The sequence below is a fragment of the Macrobrachium rosenbergii genome, chromosome 13 (assembly GCF_040412425.1).
Source record: "Macrobrachium rosenbergii isolate ZJJX-2024 chromosome 13, ASM4041242v1, whole genome shotgun sequence".
NCBI classification, from domain to species: Eukaryota; Metazoa; Arthropoda; class Malacostraca; order Decapoda; family Palaemonidae; genus Macrobrachium; species Macrobrachium rosenbergii.
Genome location: NC_089753.1, coordinates 32,873,913 through 32,894,647, shown reverse-complemented (window position 1 = coordinate 32,894,647; position 20,735 = coordinate 32,873,913). Strand labels below are relative to the sequence as shown.

The following is a 20,735-nucleotide window of genomic DNA, read 5'->3' as shown; positions in this document are numbered from 1 at the left end:
GAGAGAGAGAGAGAGAGAGAGAGAGAGAGAGAGAGAGAGAGAGAGAGAGAGAGAGAGAGTACAAACACTACAGTGAAAGGAAAAGAAGAAAAACTAAGAAACCAGTTTGAAAAACATGAAAAATTACATTTCAAGAGAGAGAGAGAGAGAGAGAGAGAGAGAGAGAGAGAGAGAGAGAGAGAGAGAGAGAGAGAGTACAAAAACAGGAGAGGATAAACTGAAAATTATTACAGTGAAAGGAAAAGAAGAAAAAGAAACGAGATTGAAAAACTTGAAAAATTACATTTCAAGAGAGAGAGAGAGAAAGAGAGAGAGAGAGAGAGAGAGAGAGAGAGAGAGAGAGAGAGAGAGAGAGAGAGAGAAAGGAGGATATACTAGAATGAAAGGAAAAGAAGAAAAACTAAGAAACGAGTTTGAAAAACATGAAAAATTACATTTCAAGAGAGAGAGAGAGAGAGAGAGAGAGAGAGAGAGAGAGAGAGAGAGAGAGAGAGGATATACTAAAATGAAAGGAAAAGAAGAAAAACTAAGAAACGAGTCTGAGTGAAAAACATGAAAAAATACATTTCAATAGATGGAGCCACCAGGACCTCTCTCATTTTCTCCACAGGAAAAAAAAAAAAACTTTCAGGATAAGGTGTCAGGGTCATAATTCAGGACGAGGACGGGCGGTGGTGGTGGTGGTGAGGTGCCGAATCTCAAAGAAGGTAAAAAAAAAAAAATGTGGAGACACATTAACTGAGGTGACCTTACCTAAAGTGAGCTTCTCTCCCGAATCAGGGGGGAGGGTAAAACCGAGCAGAGCCATGGAGGAGATCAGGACACAAGGCATGATCAGGTTGCTGAAGTAGTACAGAGTCCTTCGGCGGATGTGGATCTGAAAGGTAACGTCGACGTAGATCTCCGGACAGCAGCTGTAGGACAGCGTGTTGCGCTTCGCCGGAACAGCTGCAAAGGGAGGAGGAGTTGACTCCGGGACGCGGCTTTTTAATTGGGCTGTTCAGATCGACAGCGATGATCCTTGATCTTTTATTCATTCCTTGGAGGACCAAGATATCAAATCACGAAAAGCAAACGAAAGATTATAAATACTCTCCCTGGATAAGAAAAATACTTCTTCAAGCCTTGCAATAATTGGTTTCGTTAAGATACTAATTGACCAGGCGTCGAAAAAATAAAAAAATATAAATTAAAATTGCAAAATAAATGAAGTCTCTTTCTCAAATTTACTCCAGTGGCTAAAAGTAAACTATAAAATATAGCCGACGCAGGACTGATACTTGATCATTAACCCTGCTAAAAAGTACCAGAGTAATGTAAAATACTTTGCAAACTCTACAACAAGCTACAAAACTAGAAATTCTGTACACAAAGCCTTCAAAAACTTAATAAAAACAAAATATCGGTCGATAATCGACGTACTATAAATACAAAGCCGAATTTTAGAAGCCGGACACAAACGGAAATAGTCGATCTAGGAAACTTATAATTACACAAAAATATATTAAATTAAACTGCCAAACTAAATTTTCATTCGTTAAAGGGCAGTAACCTCATTAACTTCTATATTCTGGGTCATATATCATAGTTATAAATAATAAAATGAGAATATGCACTATGACTCAACGATGATCAAACAGGAATGTGAAATCAATAAATGACCACAAAAATCAATCACAGATTTAAAAAAATGTTATATGCATACAAACACGATAAACCCATTCTTAGAATATTCTGCACAGTTGACCATAAAGCAAGTACCATGGATACAGTTCTGTCTGGTTCCACATTACATGCAAGAAACCCCGTGTCTCCTAGAAGCATCTTATTGCTATGCAAATTGTGCACATCACTCATAAGGAACGCCCATAATGTCGCCTTTTCGCTAAGATCCATAAAATTGAATGGCTATTTGCCATAAAAGCAAGACATGGAGTAGATAAACCTCATTTTAATAAATAGTTCAAGAGAGAATCCCAATAATTTTCTGATGTCAAGTCATACTCATAAGTATTGACATGAAACTGAAGGCTGCTATTTAAATATATAAATTACATTTTTTTACATATAAAAAGAATATCCCAAGGCAAAATACATGTAGTTTAAGGAATTATCAATATAGTTTGCATCATTATATAAGTTAGCTGAAAAAACTTCCAATCTTGTCTTATGATCAAGCCGCATATAACAAAATGCAAGGGCAACCTTAGATGAAGAAGTTAGGCCTTGAATGCTTCATAATATGCAGCAACGGAATCACTATAGCATGGTTGTCAACAACGAGAGTATACAAAACTACATCTACACAAAAGAGCATATTTCTTCCAAACCAGGCAACTTCCTCTTTGTTAAGTCCAATCTTGACTTTCGACTTTCAGGCCAACTCCTGTGCTGTGAAAAGTGTTCGTAACTGATGTAGTTCCCTGGTTCCAGTTATGGTTATTTTTCGGAAGACTCAGCCACCTCCCACCTTATCAATTATATTTTTCTTGGGTAAAACACATCAAAACAAAAAATTTCTTCTCAATACATAACCTGCGCAAATGCTTCAAACCAGAGAAACAAATTAATCAAATTACGACTTATAAGGTAAGACAATACGGCCCCCACCCCGCGCCATAGCTAATACGGCAAAATTGTAACCAGTAAACACCCCTAGGTTAGGTTAGGTTAGGTTAGGTTGGTATTTTTAGGTTCTTTTAGTGCCTTATCATTTCCTAACCATTTTTCCACGAAAAATCCAAAATGGTTTTCCATGCAAAAACGGCTGGCTGGAGCCTTCCGAAAAATTACCCCAATGGTTCTGAGTATTAATGGGAGACTGACAAAACTGTGAAGATTATGTAGACTTAGTTACTGAGGAATTAGTTGTTACTGAGGAATTAGTTAAGATTTTTGTATATTTAAAAAAATACAACAAATATTCAACCGGCATGAGACATTTAGACAACTGAAAATCTTTATCAATTATGACATACAAGACTGTTTCACTGACACAACATTTCATCACGGCCGATTTCTGTCATGAGTGGCTTAATCAGTGGATTTATGAGTCAAGTTTCACGAAGATCTTTCACCATTTGTTGACATATCACTTATACAAAACCACACACACACACACAAACACGCACTCCTACCTTCACACCTGATTAAACACATGCCAATCTTGGCTTGGCAGAGGTAACGAAGCATTGTTGCTATTAAAATATCAAAATACAGTCCTTTGATAAATATTCTACTAAATATTAACTAATACAGACTTTTGATAAATATTCTACTAAATATTAACCACTATAGTCTTTTGATAAATATTCTACTGAATATTAATAATATAATCTTTTGATAAATATTCAACTAAATATATATTGATACACCTATCAGGTAATCGAGTGAAGAATGGTAAGGCCGGAGGTGGTTACAGGCAAACAGGAACAAAAATGAGCCTGTTGCTAAACTATAATGGAGAAAATGAAGTAATTTTTTAGGCTGCTCCACGAGAGTCATTAAATCCGGGTCATTTATATTTTTCAAGCGTTTGACGTAAGTAAATAAGGCAACTAATGAGGTATCGAAACATTTATGGCATATTATTCACCAAGCACCATGGATTTTCGCCCTTGAAGCACCAGACAATTAACTGCTCGATACCGCTGCCTAGTTGCCTAAACTTACATATACAACATGTATGATTATACTTTGTTATGATATGGTATGCATATCTTCTCCTTCCTCCAATATTTCACTGAACACTTCACCCATCCACTCACCTACGCTGCTAAAGTTGTTTCCATTTCTTCATAAATCCAAGTTTCTCACGGTAAATCGATCCTACAATACACTTCTTCTCAGTAGCCTCATTTTTTAAATTTTCATTATAATCCACACTTGACTTCCGTAAACGAGTGTGGGCTCAACAATCCTCTCTTATATTCAAAGCTTGCATCCTATTTATTCCCAGTCACTTACATTCATTTGAGCTCATCTAACTGCCTATCTTAACTCTTCATGTGACGCCTCACTACTCATTTCACATGACATGTATCTACATGAATAAACTGCTTTCATCCTTTCATAATCATTCATCGATCCATCTTCTTGATTTTAATTTATGCCCATAATCTCCCACTGCTCACGTCTGCTCCAAACTTTCCCTTCTTTAAAAAAAAACTTTTAATCTCGTTTGACTAGTTCCCGTAATTTTCCCTTTAACTTTAAAACTCGTTTTAATAGTTTCTATAGTTTTTCCAAGTCAGTGTTGTGTCATCTGCCAACATCAGATATTCGACACTTCGTTCACAACTCAGTTACCCATAAAACAAGTAAAAAATGCGCCGAAGCTATATAGCACTCTCAGCCACGGCCCATGCAACTCTCAGTCGCCCGTGGTGACCTTGCGTTGTTGCGGTGCCAGAGGCACGATCATGGCTAACCTTAACCTTAAATAAAATGAAAACTACCGAGGCTATAGGGCTGCAACTTACTATGTCTGATGATTGAAGGGTGGATGATCAACATACCAATTTGCAGCCATCTTAATTTTACAATTAAAACCGTCATTTCATTAGCTTCTGAACATTGCCCAGTGCCCAATCTCTCTCTCAATGCTCATTATAACAGCTTCAACGCACCTGAACAGTTAAGCATCTACACAGCACCATTACTTCCGACTTAATGTAAAATTTAATCTCATTACCCTTGGCTACACAAACCCAATGATCATTTTTATCATGTAGTTATATGTAATAATTACATATGTATTAATATACATAATAACACACGACCGTTCAGGCCCCGTGAAAACATCTAGAATAATGACGACCTAATCCACGGCTAACATAAAAGTATTCCATGACAATTACGCGTCTCTCGGTAATTAACCTTAATAACCCATTCATTACCGGCTATTATACTCGACAATTATATCAATTTGTAACAGCAGGCAATTCCTGGAAAATTATGCAAACTTCCTCGCAAATTTCGGCCATGAGTCGAAAACTCTCCGCCTTATGTTGTTTCACGTATTTTCCATAAATCCTATTGGCTCTTTCCAGTACCTCTGTTTCTAGTGAAAAAATAGTCTCGTGAATGGAATATAGAGTTTAGGTCAAAGGGCAAGCGCTGGGACCTATGGGGTCATTCAGCGCTGGAGAGGAAAATGAGAGTAGGTAGGTTTGAAAGGTGTAACAGGAGGAAAACCTCAAAGCAGTTGCACTAGGAATCAATTGTTAGGAGAGGGTGGATAGCAAGATGGAAGAAAGATAATACGAATGGAGGTGCAGTAAAAGCAATGGAAGGGGTTGCAGCTAGGGGCCGAAGGGACGCTGCAAAGAACTTTTCGTAATGCCTACAGTGCACCGCATAAGGTGCACTGACGGCACTACCCGGTGCTCTCTTTGAATAAACGGAATATTTGTAGATTTTTTTTATTGTTCTGGAAGAAAAAAAAAAAGAGTTGAGAGACTGATTTCGGCATACATACAAATATGAAAATAGAAAAATATAAACAGAATACGAAATTAAAAATATAATTTGCAATAGGATGAACGATCCTACGGAAAAAAATATATGAACTCAGAAGTCAACGCGGAAAGAGGCAACATTAAAAGACAAACCGAATATGCACTCCCAGAAGGGAAAAAATATTAATCACTGAACAAGCTTGAAATTCAAGCTTCCAAAGAATGTTGGTTTCATCCTCTCACCGCAGACCCCACACTGCAGCAGTAACTGATCATGATACGGAGCCAGCGATTTTTTATCGGCCCGGGGGAGGCGCGAACTCGCGACATCTGAGCAGCATGCCACGACGACGCTAGCCACCATACCAGCGGACCAGTAAAACAAAATTTTGTGTTTTGCCAGAAGTGATGGTTGATTAAAAGATGGCTTCCTTTCACTGGTAATAAACTCCGGGAATGAAAGACAAAAAGCTCCGTTCATTTCCAGATCTAAATTTAATGATATTTCAAGGGACACTTCCATCTATGCTTTTCTGCAATGCCCTCATCAAAAGCCTTTAGTCTGACCATTATTTTTTTTTCTCCTCCCCTCAAACACTCATTATCCAAGAATCTCCCTGACCAATAATTCCTATTTCAACGACCGCCCATTTCAGCGTCTGCAAAAGTTCTGCATGTCTGCATGTGTCCACATTCTTCTCTAATTATTATTCCTGCATTGCGAGGAGCGTAACAATCTCTCTCTCTCTCTCTCTCTCTCTCTCTCTCTCTCTCTCTCTCTCTCTCTCTCTCTCTCTCGTTCTTCGTTGGTTCTCCACTGTGCATAATTATCCTCCTGCCCTTCTGTTACTCTTTTTCAAAATCTTTCCAAATGAAAGCTTTTTTCGAAATGGTGACCAAATGTAGGCATGGCTTCTGATAAATCTTCACAACCGAAAAGAATGCTTTCGGGGCTTAACACCATTAATGGGTGAAAGAGTGTCTTAGAAATTAAAAAGCATGACTCAATACCTTGCCCCTCTGAACTAGGTATATTTAGTTGTAAATATTCTACAAATATTTTGTTATAATGTATTTATTTCTATATTTTACTCTGCCAATATTTTGAATGTACAGTTTTAGTCCTAGCATAAAGTGTGTAAGGAAAAAAGGTAAAATTTGTATATACTCTCAACTAACTAAAATGGTATGGGACCAAAACTTATAATTAAAATTTTACAAGAACTCTAATGGATGTCATCAACAGGTTCAAATATGCGCGGGAGTCTTAGGGCGGCATATTCGAAAACTCGTTTGAGAAAAAATCTTTTAAATTGCTAAAACTTACATGAATTTGTGGATTCTGAGAATTAGAAAAGATTTCCATAATTAATCAAGTTCTTAATAGTTTTCCCTTTCCACAAAGCCTCGATACCAATCTTTATCATGTCCGCAAGGTGAATGAGCGGACTCCAGTTAATGGAACTAAAATACAACAACGCAAACAGGTACCATCTTCGCCACTCTGACGAGGAAAAGAGAGAGAGAGAGAGAGAGAGAGAGAGAGAGAGAGAGAGAGAGAGAGAGAGAGAGAGAGAGAGAGAGAGAGAGAGAGAGAGAGAGAGAGAGAGAGAGAGAGAAAAACTTCGTTCTCTGAATGACTTAGGTCAGCTTTTGTGAGGTTTTTATCAGCCGTTATCTATTTGCAGAAATTAATTCGCGGGGTGAAAGCCCACTAAAATCAAATTAAAATGGAAACTTTTATTTTGCTGAATGTTAAATTAAATCGGCAGACTTTTACCGATAAAATTTGAGCACTCTGACAATCAGTTAAACAGCCATTTAGTAAGTTTTATACACACTCATTATCAAATCACACACACACACATTTTATGGATGGAAATCAGTTATCGAAATAGTTTTATGATTTGCTGAATGTTTGTTTATGATTAGGAATAAGCAGACTTTTGTCGATAAAATTTAAAACATTCTGGCAATCCGTTAAACAGGACGTTTTAGCAAGTTTTATACAATGGCACAAACACCCTGTTTCTTTTTTTCACACACACACACACATATATATATATATATATATATATATATATATATATATATATATATATATATATATATACTATATATACATATAGCCTACATATGTATGTATGTATGTGAGTGTATAAGTAAAGAAATGACGGGAAAAGATAAATGCTGTCTGAAATGCGCTATCTTCGTAAATCAAAATAATTACCTAAGTATCATGCTAATAAATGAGTACAACATATACATTAAAAAAACAAGACTTCAAATATCATAATCGTATTGTGGGGGCATTTTAAAATAAATTGACCAGCAAAACTAGTAGTAAAAACTCTGGATAAGGAGCAGAAATTGGGAACGTATGACAGAATCTGCTTTGGAGGGAAACCAATATTTGAAGTACAGCACCACTGACTGGGAAGTTTAACCAAGCGTACCAAGATGTTTCAGAGGGAAGAAGAGTAATACGAGGACTAAGAATAAAGAAGAGTAGTAAGAGGAATGAGAAAAACCATGGAAAAATGTGAGTTATTCCATCACCGAGGCCCAAGGCGGCTGGAAAGGCTGACGAGATTATGCAAACTGCTCAGAGTAATCACGCTGAGCTTAGCTTACGTTCCAAAGAATAGGTGTTGGATTTAAAACGGCTGGCAAAGGCGTACCTAGCGTAAGAGAGAAACTGTTTGCGTAACAGTCGAGTAACTACTGTGGATGTTAACCACATTATGCAGAGCACAGTTTGATTCTCGACGGTGCCAAAGTTGCTTGAAGGGTACAATCAAGCAATCGTTTTCCTGACAAACTGACGAACGCAGAGACTACGGATGAGGCAAATGCGCAGTGAACAAATCTCTGATCTATCTGTGAACAAATCTCTGATCTATCTGTGAACAAATCTCTGATCTATCTCCCTCTCTTCATGTACGACTATACACAAAAGTAATTCGACTTGGACATATATTACCTCGTTATCTTCCTTAGGACTTTTATCTACAGCTTCGACGCCAATCTCACTTCAGGTACTGACCCTGACGCTGTTTTATAACAACAGTGTCTGACAAGGCCACTCCAGCGGGGCTTGTATTACCAATTCGAAAAAAGAAAACCGAAGGCCATTTTGTTTTGGGAAAGCTCTATTTACACGACAAAAATAAATTGAATCAATGAAACTAAAAATGAAGAGAAATCACCTAAAGTAACCTTTTTACGTTTTCAAGCAAGAACTATGACTGCACAGAACAGCATTCAAGTGACCACATCACACATCAGTAATTAACGTTATTAGAATCTTAAGATCTATGAACATGATTAAAGTCTTAGGATTTATGGTACGGAAAATAAGTTTGTTTATTTTGTCTCAATTTGATGGTCTGCTTAGATTTAAAATACCCTACCACAAACATGAAAACGCCTTTCCAAAGCGTCTGAGACCAGTTCTCACAATGCACAAGGCTCTGACTTGTAAAGAGACCTGTAAATAGTGTGTAGCATAAAAGCGATTACTGTAATGACATGAAGTAGTTGCAAAGTCTGAAGTCAACCAGTCTCATTAGTAATTCAAACTCTTTCACTTCTACAGTACAATGTAGAAGTTTCTCCTTATATTTTTTCACTCCTTTTTATTTAACTCACTCCTCTTCATTAATCACTGCTTAAAGTCTATTCCGGTTAAAACAGCTTTCTTGCAGGGCCTTAACCTTACTTACTTATCAAAGAGAAATTGAACTAGACCATAAAAATGTAATAAAACATCAAACTAAAACTAACTTAAGTTTACGCAACAAATGGCCATACACACATATATATATATATATATATATATATATATATATATATGAACTAGCTAATAAAACATCAAACTAAAATATTATTATATATTTATATATATATATATATATATATATATATATATATATATATATATATATATATATATATATATATATATATATATATATATATATATATATATATATATATATATATATATATATATATATATACAAATACAAAGAATGGTAAAAGAGCAATGCATGTTACAATAATTAAGACTTTAGCAGATAACAGAATCACTATTATGACAAAGTTGTTAACGACGCTTAGCACCGCTGGACGAAAAACTCACATATCAAATCCCATTCTCCATTGGTGATGTACCCACTGATGTCTCCGCCTTCTTCGTTCTGAAGCTGAAGGTCGATCTGGAAGAGAAAAAGAAAATAATGATGTTGGGGGACATCACGACTTCATCGCTAGTGTTCATTCATTCGTAATAAAGCCTGGACTCGACTATTTTTTTTTCTCCTTTATTCCATAACTATTTTTTAATTTTTCTGTTTATTTACACTGTTTACTATGGAATACTCACCATACACACATCCCGTAAGTAAGTAGTGCCGTCAGTGCACCTCACGCGGTGCACTGCAGGCATTACTTAAGGTTCATTGCAGTGTCCTTTCGACCCCTAGCTGCAACCCCTTTTATCCCTTTTACAGTACCTCCATTCATATTCTCTTTCTTCCATCTTGCTATCCAACCTCTCCTAACAACTATTTCATGTTGCAACTGCTTTGAGGTTTTCCTCCTGTTACACCTTTCAAACCTCCTTTACTTTCAATTTCCCTTTCATCGCTGAATGACCTCATAGGGCCCAGTGCTTGGCCTTTGGCCTAAAATCTATAATCCGATTCAATCGAGTAATGCGTTCGACGAGGATCAAGGCACAGAAAATGACGTATCAGAATGTCATCACAATAATTCTCTTTATCCGACAAGTCTTTAAACGTTACAGTGCTAACAGAAGAATGACGATATTAAAATGGACTGTCATCGATGGGCGGAGTTCATCCCCCCGCCCGGCTGATGAAGAGTTAGAGGAATTTATTTCTGGTGATAGACATTCATTCTCTTTAATGTGGTTCCGATGTAAGTCCCGTTTTAACGGTTAGCCACGTAAAATAAGTCTAATCCTTCGAAGCCCTAGGAGAGCTGTTAATCAGCTCAGTGGTCTGTGAAAACAATATACTCAACTTTTTTTCTTACGATAAGGGCATGCTTCCAGTTCACTACTACAGCTTCGAGTAACATTTAAAATAACAAAAAGAAAACAGAAACTTAACGTTACTGGCCGCCTTCTTCGTAAACAAATTTTATTTTCACCCACATAAATATTTTAGAACTGCCGTAGGAATAGTTACTTAGAAATATTCAATTCTCTATATCCTCTTCTTCTTCTTCTTCGTTTAACGTGCTTTTTCCCATTTTTCATACTGGGTAAGCACGATGCCTTCTTTCGAAGGACTTTCATTATTAGTCCTGATTACAACCACGCGGATTAATCTAAACGATAATTTACAAGGCTGAGAATTTGTATGCGATTGTAATTTAACTAGCGTGCAGTTTGTCTCCTTCGAACGGGTTCAGGATGCCCCAAAAAAAGGCGAAGGAATTAACAGCAATACTGAAGAGACTAGATCTCGCCGTTGCTGTTCTCTGAAGTGGAAATTAGCAAAACAAAACTGCTCTTAACTATGAAGTAAATATTATGCATTTAATTTTATGGCAAAATATATAAATGAAATCATTATTTTCGCTTTGCATTAAAAATGGTTTACATATTTCCTTTACGAGGAAAACTTTTTAATTCGTTTTATCAAGTTTTTTTTTTCTTTTGCTTTGCCAAAAATAAAAATAATAATAATTCAATGTAAAAGCAACATCGAGTCGTGTTACCATTTCACACTATAATTTACACACACACACACACACACACACACACACACACACAAATATATCCATTTTGGCGCGAACTAATCACGAGAAAAGGTTCAGGAAACAAACAAATGTACATTACTTAGGCGTTTTTTTTTTTTTTTTTAATGGTTTAGGTCTATCGGTCCTTTCTTTTCCCTTTTCTTATGCTCGACGGACCTGGGCTAGAAATGAGCATTAGCAATTGAATGCCCTTCCGAAAGGCCTGTACTAAGTTAAAGAAAGGAAAGAAAAAAAAACAGCGCCTAAGTAATATACATTTGTTCGTCTCCTAACCCTTTTCTCGTGATTAGTTCGCGCCAAAACGGATATATTTGAGTGTTTTTTTTTTTTGCGTGTAAATTATAGTGTGCAATGGTAACATCACTAGATGCTGCCTTTACGTTAAATTATTTTTATTTTTCTGGCAAAACAAATGAAAAAAACTTGATAAAATTAATTAAAAAGTTTTCCTCGTAAAGGGAATGTCTAAATCATTTTTAGTGCTAAAGCAAAATGAATTCATTTATATATTCATATAAAATTAAATGCATAATATTTCCTTCACAGTCCAAAGCAGAAGCTTTGCTTTGCTAATTTCCACTTAGAAAAAAAAAATTATTTCAGCATCAAAACTTTAAAAATTTATCTTTGAATAAATATACCCTAAGTCCAAAAATGTTATTAAGTAAAACTTTCAAATAAAAGAAAATCTCACACAGAGAAATGATAAATAACACTTCCAGTTTGAAAAAAAACACGGAGTTTAAATATTCCAGAATGTGAAAAGACAAGATCATAATTTCTGTGCACAAAGTGTTAGCGAAATGCCTTGATTGAAAAAAAAAAATTTTCTTGCTAGACCTTAACATTTTTCCAGGTCGATTTTGGACAAACATTCCACAGTCCACTGCCACAGAATATCTTTGCAATGGTTTCCAATACATAAATGGCAAAACCATTAAAATGAGTACAAAGGATGTATCATCGACGGTTATTCTGCCTTAAAATGGAAGACTGCAGTATCTGCAAAAATACAAACCTGAGAAAAGTGGTAGATGTTGCAGTTTTCCCTTGCCTTACTACTGATTTTGCAGATACTGCAAATGGGACCCCTAAATAAAGCACTGAAGAATGATTCTGAAACTGCAGTAACTTGTGTATTAGCGTTTCACGAGCCCATTAGGTGGCATATCTCAATTTCGAAAATTTTGCAGACACTGCAGTTTTCCATTTTAGGGCAGTATTGTCTTTAGTCATCCTCTTTCGAAGAAATGTATAAACAGTTCAATTAAAACTGTCCTCCAATCTCTTAATGAAACAAGTATAAAACCGTTTAAAATTTACAAATATTTAATAGGTAACAATGTAATAACAAAAAGTAGCAACAAATAATTTTAATAATTTATTCACTTCAAAAGCATGAATATATAAACAACCGTCTAACTTTGATATCACTAAGGAAATAGAAAAAAAAGAGAGCCCATACAATAATAATGTAGCTGAAACGGATATAATATTCAACACAAAAGTGGCAGCCAATCGGTTTTCTTGAATCATCTGACCGATGTCATTTGGGAACCCTTTATCAAAAAATAATCGTTGATAATGCTCCCAGAAAAAAAGTAAAAAAAAATGCGAAGTGTCTTCGGGGCAATCGAGGTTTCTGTACAGCGCATAATCAAGGCCACCGAAAATAGATCTATCTTTAGGTGGTCTCGATATAATGCTGTATGAGCCGCTGCCCATGAAACTCTCAGCCGCCCGTGGTGGCATGTGTTGTTGTGTTGCCAGAAGCACGATTATGGCTAATTTTAACCTTAAATAAAAAAAAAAACTGCTGAGGCTAGAGGGCTGCAATTTGGTATGTTTGATGATTGGAGGGTGGATGATCAACATACCAATTTGCAGCCTTCTAGTGTCAGTAGTTAAGATCTGAGGGCGGAAAGAAAAAAGTACGGACGGACAGACAAAGCCGGCACAATAATTTTCTTTTCAGGAAAAAAAAAAAAAAAACTTTAATGACTTCCAGTTCGCACTCTTTGATTGTACTGGTATACTGGCGGTCCTATCTATGAAGGGGGTCACCTGTCTTCCACCGCTGATTTTCCAGCCTTCAAGAATTACCTGACAAAATATAGCTTTGGTATATTTAGATCATGAGAAATTAAAGCTTTCTCGGAATGGACCGGAATACAGAGTTTAGGCCAAAGGCCAAGCACTAGGAGCTATGAGGTCATTCAGAGCTGGAAAGGAAATTGAGAGTAGAAAGGTTTGAAAGGTGTAACGGGAAGAAAACCTCGCGGTTGCACCATGAATCAATTGCTAGGAGAGGGTGGATAGCAAGATGGAAGAGAGATGATATGAATGGAGGTATAGTAAAAGGAATGAAAGGGGTTGCAGCTAGGGACCGAAGGGACGCTGCCAACAACCTTTAGTAATGCCTACAGTGCACTGGCGGCACTAACCCCCTAAGGGGTTAAAGCTTTCTTGACTTCCTGAAGAATATTTTTAAGACTACTATATTCAATAAGTCGTCGGTCCATTACTACCAAAATAACATGGAGTCCACAACGTAAAGCATGCAGCCTTTACAGCTGTTTAAAACGTTGAAAGCTCTCTGGTCCTCAAAAGCAGCACGGAATAATGAAGGTACAAGCAGAGGACACTGCAAAACACTCTGGATGGAAATGTTCACATATAACGAACAAGAGCCGAAATGCTTCACTCCATTAATGACTCCTGAAATGAAGTTGTCTCTCGGTGTTTACGTTATCGTCAAAAATTAATTTAGAACACGAAAAAGCCCTATTAATTAGTCACTCGGCTGCAAAACCCAATCCAATCCCCAATCTCCCCCCGCCACACAAACCTGACAGAACTGATGTTCCTCCAGCAAGCTTTTAAAACGACCGTCCTGAAGTTACATGAGAATAAATTCTCTAACTTTCCGCGCGTTCATTCGCAAAGAAAAACTAACTTGGCAAGTGATCGGGACCAGCTTTTAACTTCTTTACTACAGCCGGGACTTAGTCCCACCGGTCGCAAATTCCTGAGAATTATGCTAGTATTGCACCAGACCCTATTTATTTATTTTTTTTGCCATGTCCCTAAGTTAGGTTAGGTTAGGTTGGGTTGGGTTGTGTTAAGTTAGGTTAGGTTAGGTTGGGTTAGGTTGGGAAAAAATTAAAATTTCCACAGTCATTTGGTGTGGGAAACTTAATGAGTGTGAGAAACATAATGAGATTATTTTCAAGAAAATTCTATGGTTAATTTCTAAAATATGGCTTCCCGCCTTCTTCACGGAAAGGTTAAGTATACCTTAGTTTTAGCAGACCACTGAGCTGATTAACAACGCTCTCCTAGGGTCAAAATAAAGGGAAAACGGACTTCTTTTACGTGGCTAAGAACAAATTGGTTACTTAGCAACGGGACCTACAGGTTTTGTGGAATCGAACCACATTATAACGCGAGAAATGAATTTCTATAGGCGTTTGAAAGCGAATTTCTATCGCCATGAAATAAATTCCTAAAATTCATCAGCCATTAAAGGAATTGAACTCCGGTCCATCGAGGACAGTCCGCCGCTCTTGTTTCCGGCGTCACCTAACGAAGAGCTTTTCTGGAAGGTCCCAGTACTCCATTTATATCTCTTGCTAATGGCCCCAGTCAGCGAATTATTTCAAAATTCAACGGTCCCCTGCGTCAAAATAAAATCATGGAAAACTGGAGTAGCAAAGTCAACTGTTAGAAGTTCATTTACCAAATTGTCTCAGATTATTATTATTAGATCGGAGCTGGAGGGACGGTGTTTGTTGAGATCGCTTCAAGGGCGTGAAAATATCCAACGCCGAAGTCGGTAATTGTAATTGGGCGTTTGAGAGCGAAGTCGTTTCCCGAATGAATGGAGACCGTAAAATGACCGCTGACCATTAAAGAGAATTGTTGCTGAAGATGAATGTGATAACGAGGTTGTTCAGGCGAGTCATTTGTTTCCGGCGTGTTTTCTATTTCTGTATTTTCTGGGAGGATCAACAGGCCATTTATACTCTTGCTCATGCATTCAACTTTTAGATGTCGCATTCAAATGTTATTATAGTAAAATTCCTCTATCACTTTGTTTCTTAGGGCAGTGCCTAGCATCATGCATTCAACTGTTAGAAGTTATCATTAACTCAACTGTTAGAAGTTATCATTTATTCAACTGTTGGAAATTATCATGCATTCAACTGTTAGAAGTTATCATGCATTCAACTGTTAGAAATTATCATGCATTCAACTGTTAGAAGTTAGCATTCATGCAACTGTTAGAAATTATCATGCATTCAACTGTTAGAAGTTATCCTGTAAGAGAAATGCCTGGCATCACGCATTCAACTGTTAGAAGACAGGCCACCACCGGACCGTGGTTAAAGTTTCATGGGCGAACATCGCAATGAAATAAATACCTCTTGAAATCACCAAATATCACAGCAAAAGAATGATAAGAAAATTCTTGTTTAACCAGCAATCAAGTTTAAAATATATATGTTAATTAGGGTGGTAATGCTTCATTTAGGGAAACGGGACTATCAATCGCAGAAACATAGAGCCAAACGAAACAACCTTATTTATTATCAATCTGTCTCCAACTTCTTGCTCTGGCGGAGTAAATACCAACTAACTATAACAATTCCTTATTTTCTCTTCTGACAAAAACAGCATCTAACAAATACGCCGAAGTTTCTTCGGCGCAATCGAGTTTTCTGTACAGCCACTACAGCGTGTAATCGAGGCCACGGAAAATAGATCTATCTTTCGGTGGTCTCGGTATAATGCTGTATGAGCCGCGGTCCATGAAACTTTAACCACGGCCCGTTGGTGGCCTGTCCTATATCGTTCCAGAAGCACGATTATGGCTAACTTTAACCTTAAATAAAATAAAAACTACTGAGGCTAGAGGGCTGCAATTTGATATTTTGATGATTGGAGGGTGGATGATCAACAGTAGAATTTAAGCCCTTCCTCAGGGAGATTTTAAAAGTTCTGAGGAGGACAGAAAAAGCCGGCACAATAGTTTTCTTTTACAGAAAACTAAAAACGTAAATTGCTATTGAAGTTCGCTTGCTCTAAAAGGATAACGTGTTTATTGCTATAACTGCTGTCGGAAAATATTTTAATTCATCATACACACACCATACTAAATCAAGCACTGGAGAGACCGCATCGTCAACAGAGAGATGTGGCTTAATGCAATTATGATCATTACGCAATCGAGAGAGAGAGAGAGAGAGAGAGAGAGAGAGAGAGAGAGAGAGAGAGAGAGAGAGAGAGAGAGAGAGAATGACTTAGGTAATCAGGCCCCCAATGGAACCCCTAATACAACGGAGCTGCAGTTTCCACAGGGTCCTTTATGATCTAATCTACGGGCGAAGGACCCCGAGGCATCTTCAGATCCTGTAGCCTAGAGGTGCCACCAGCCTTGATAGGCACGGAATGATATTTGGGGGGGAGGGGGGGGGAGGGGGAGGGAGAGAGAGAGAGAGAGATCGAGGAAACCGCATCTGTCACTACACACCAAATTAACCTCATCAGGGAAAGGGCTCGAATTCTCATCGTCTAGGTTATCTGCGACAACAGAGTTCCACAGTTAATGACTTCGTTTTCTGTCTTAATTGCACCAAGAGCGGAAGGGAAAACGGGAATCTTTGGGTCGATTGAGTTACTAATTTCTGTGGTTAATTTCCAAATTCGTGCGGTATTCCTCTCGCATTCTTTCTTCAAACTTCGTTTTACTAAGCTTTGAGTTTTCTGTGATTTCCATTGGAAAAAAATCGCAGAACTTATGAATGTAGATACAGATAGATTCAAAATGTACAAACTTCGTTTTCCCAGGTTTTGAGTTTTCTGTGATTTCCATGGGAAAAAATTTACTTTAACCAGGGTATATAAAATGTACTTTAACACTAAGGTAATCAGGCACACTATGATACGCATTAAATAATCTGCCTTGTCTATCATAAACACTGTGTACCTTAGGTCTATTGCCATCCAACCTGGTCTGGAGAAAGACCACTGGAAAACCACAAGATGGTAATATTTCAATTTCATCAACATTGTGAATATTTGTGAAATAGGCTATCATAAGACCTTGACAAAGACTTCTTCCTATCAATCACCCGTAGTCTAGGTCGTGCAGTGAGGGGACTCTAGAACGTGTCAATACCCTCAACTAATTCTTTCCGTTTTCAGTAAAACTGGAATGGTTTTCCCGATAATGTCAACGCATCTTTTACTGCGTAACTTTCTACAGCTTCCTAATTGCTAATACCAACTCGTGCAGTGCAATTAATAGCTCGAGGGGAATTTGGATTTTGTGGAAATTTTGCTTAGCATTTGTGATTATCTCGTTAATCTTGCGTTTTATGTTTTTATGTTTTCTTACATTTTCTAAAGTTTCAGCAGTAGTACTATAAACATTTTGTGGGAATGCGGTGGGTTTCCTATAACTTTTTTTTTTTTTTATTTTTGCAGCGTATCTTATCTTCAATTTATTATTCATAAACTTCTGATGGTTGTAAGCTAACCGTTTGTAATAAACGCATCCTTTCATTAAGAATGGTTTTTCAGAGTTTATGAGACGTATTCATGAGCTTACGATGAATATAGCAAAGTTATATATATTTTTTATTTTTAAGCTTTTGATCGTTATTTATATGATAGGAGTCCCCGGTCTATTAATAAGCTTTTTTCAGCATTTATTAGTAATGTACCTTTCATGGACTAAGCATTAATTCTAACGTTCATCAGCTGATAATTACTTTGAGTCAGTATGTTGAGATTATTTTTACATTTCATCAGATGTTTTCAAGTAGAAATTAGCTTTTTACTGATGCGTGGGTTTTTTTTTCCCACATTTCCAAAGGGATGTTAACGAGCAGGCCTGAAGGGATCAGGCTGCTCAGTAATGCAAATAATAGAAGTAACAAAAGACTGATAAATTTGCGAACCAAGAAACAAAAATAGATGAAAAATTTAGCAGTGCTACAAAAGCAGCTCCGTGCTATGAGCTGTTGTTGTATCCCATGCCATAAGAGAATCAAGCAGGAATTTGTTGCAGTTCAGTTCACTTAAACAGCATTCCAGACTGCTGGTATGGGTTTAATCTACTCTGCGCAGGGACGAAGACAACTGCGCAGCATTCCCCGAAGACCCTAATTAATCATCATTACCAGGAGTGGGGTATCATTAGCGGGGCTCCTTCGTCTTTTAAGACGAATTTGCTAATTACAAATGTGCCAGACATTGCGCTATTATGCAAAGTTTGTCTTCGCCCTCCTCCTCAAACAGGGCATAAACTTAGAGACGGGTTAACGCCCCTCCTCTCACTGTCTTTTGTTTTCCTTTTGTTTTTGTCTTGTTTTTGTTTACCCTGCACCGTAATTACATCCCTTCTCTCTCCTTCAAACTTTATCCACAAGAAAATAATGTTTGTGTGTGAGGTATTTAATCCGGTCTTCCAAGAGTGCTTGCGCTGTTGAAAATGAATTCCTAGGCAACAATGTCATGTTTTCAACACTGGACGTAATCCATTCTACTCACACACACAGAGAGAGAGAGAGAGAGAGAGAGAGAGAGAGAGAGAGAGAGAGAGAGAGAGAGAGAGCTGTTCAAAATGAATTCCTAAGTAACGATATCATGCTTTCAACATTAGATGTAATCCATAGAGAGAGAGAGAGAGAGAGAGAGAGAGAGAGAGAGAGAGAGAGAGAGAGAGAGAGAGAGAGAGTATTAATTCTTAACTGAACAGAATTTACCACACCTACTCCTCTCAAGTAATGTTGAAATTAATGCAATTATTTTTCATGCTATGATACCATCCCAACTACACCATTACAGATTTGTAAAAGGAAAGACATTCACGGCATTTCACCCTACTTCATATAAAAAAAAACACCTCCATTAACATAACTACAACAAGATCCGCTCGTTTCATATTATCACCAACGTTGCACTTGGGAGAAATATCAGTGAATGCTTGGAAACAAAGACAGTAAAACTCAAACAACAGCAAACCCTTTTAATTGACTACAACAGCAAGAGACGAAACGAAGGGCACTCTGGCGGAGATTTCTCCCAGACGCACCTCTGGCAACGTCGGAACAAAACCGTTGCCTTGGAGACGGATTTGACATTCTGTGTCTCGTTTTTTTTTTTTATGAATGAAATCTGGGGCTGAACACTCAAGCTGTGTGGAGCATCGACTAACGTCTTGTTCTCAAGAGTTCAGAAATTTGCTTTCCTTTTAAAAATACCTGTTTGAATTGCAGTTGCAAATGAGGTGGCATCGATAATGTTATGCTGGTTAATCTGCCGCCTCCGAATATCTGCTGACGTATTTCTAGGTGATGGGAAATTCGTATTGGTCGTATAATTCAAGAAATTTCACCTTATTCAAATCGAAACTGGATTTTCATAGTTTACAGAATAAGCAAATCTTTCTTCGTAAAAAATTACTACTAAATTTTTTTGTCTTTTCCGCGATGGCCTGTCCGTTTTGTTTTCTACAGTGCTAAATAGAACTGCGAATGATCTAAAGGATTTAACAAACAACAACGACTGTGTTCTTCAAGTAAAATAAACTACTGATAAACTTAATACTACATAAAATCATATTAGACGGGACGTACGATATTACACTAAGGTTACTTGTCCATCTCATGTCAACACCAATATGGATGTATTTTATATTCTAATCCTTATCATCTTGGTAAAACTTAAGCAATGTTTGCAAATCCACTAAAAATTGGGCATTTTAATTCTTGGATCAATATTTTCACCTGCTGATGTGCATCCATGTAAGTACAGAGCAAGGTCAATCTTATCTTGACCCTCTTTTACAAACACACACACACACAAACATATATGCAAATGGGTGTGTTACTTTAAATATTAAACATCACTTCCACCCTGAGTGTTTAAATAAATGTTCTACTGTTAACCTGCAAATGCCAGAAAATGTAAAAAGAGGAATTTTAACCACGAAATTGCAAATGGGATATTTTTACCACTAGCGAGCAGTCAGTTTGTGCGGCCAATTTTGTTTCTGACCACTAGCGAGCAGTTAGTCAGTTTGTGCGACCAATTTTGTTTCAGACCACTAGCGAGCAGTTAGTCAGTTTGTGCGACCAATTTTGTTTCTGACCACTAGCAGTCGAGTGCAGGCCAATTTGTTTCTGACCACTACCAGTTTTGTTTCTGGACCAATTTTGTTTCAGACCACTAGCGAGCAGTCGGTTTTGTGTTTCTGACCAATTCTTAGTTTCAGACCACTTTTGTTTCAGACCACTAGCGAGCAGTCGGTTTTGTGTTTCGACCACTAGCGATTCTGTTTCAGACCACTAGCGAGCGAGCAGTCAGTTAGACCACTGCGACCAATTTTGTTTCAGACCACTAGCGAGCAGTTAGTTTGTGCGACCAATTTTGTTTCAGACCACTAGCGAGCAGTCGGTTTTGTGCGACCAATTC

General features: G+C 37.4%; 1 protein-coding gene across 6 annotated transcripts in view; it reads right to left on the bottom strand.

The window, feature by feature from the left end:
- The window catches only part of nAChRalpha6 (nicotinic acetylcholine receptor alpha6), a 174,032-nt gene that overhangs the window by 52,863 nt on the left and 100,434 nt on the right, over positions 1-20,735 (bottom strand). For all 6 annotated transcript variants that reach the window (XM_067115058.1, XM_067115059.1, XM_067115062.1 and 3 more), the window contains exons 6-7: positions 9,604-9,679; positions 754-948 (exon numbers count right to left, since the gene is read on the bottom strand). In XM_067115058.1, coding sequence (XP_066971159.1) covers positions 754-948; positions 9,604-9,679 — 271 coding nt within the window. The remainder of the gene's footprint in view (positions 1-753; positions 949-9,603; positions 9,680-20,735) is intronic.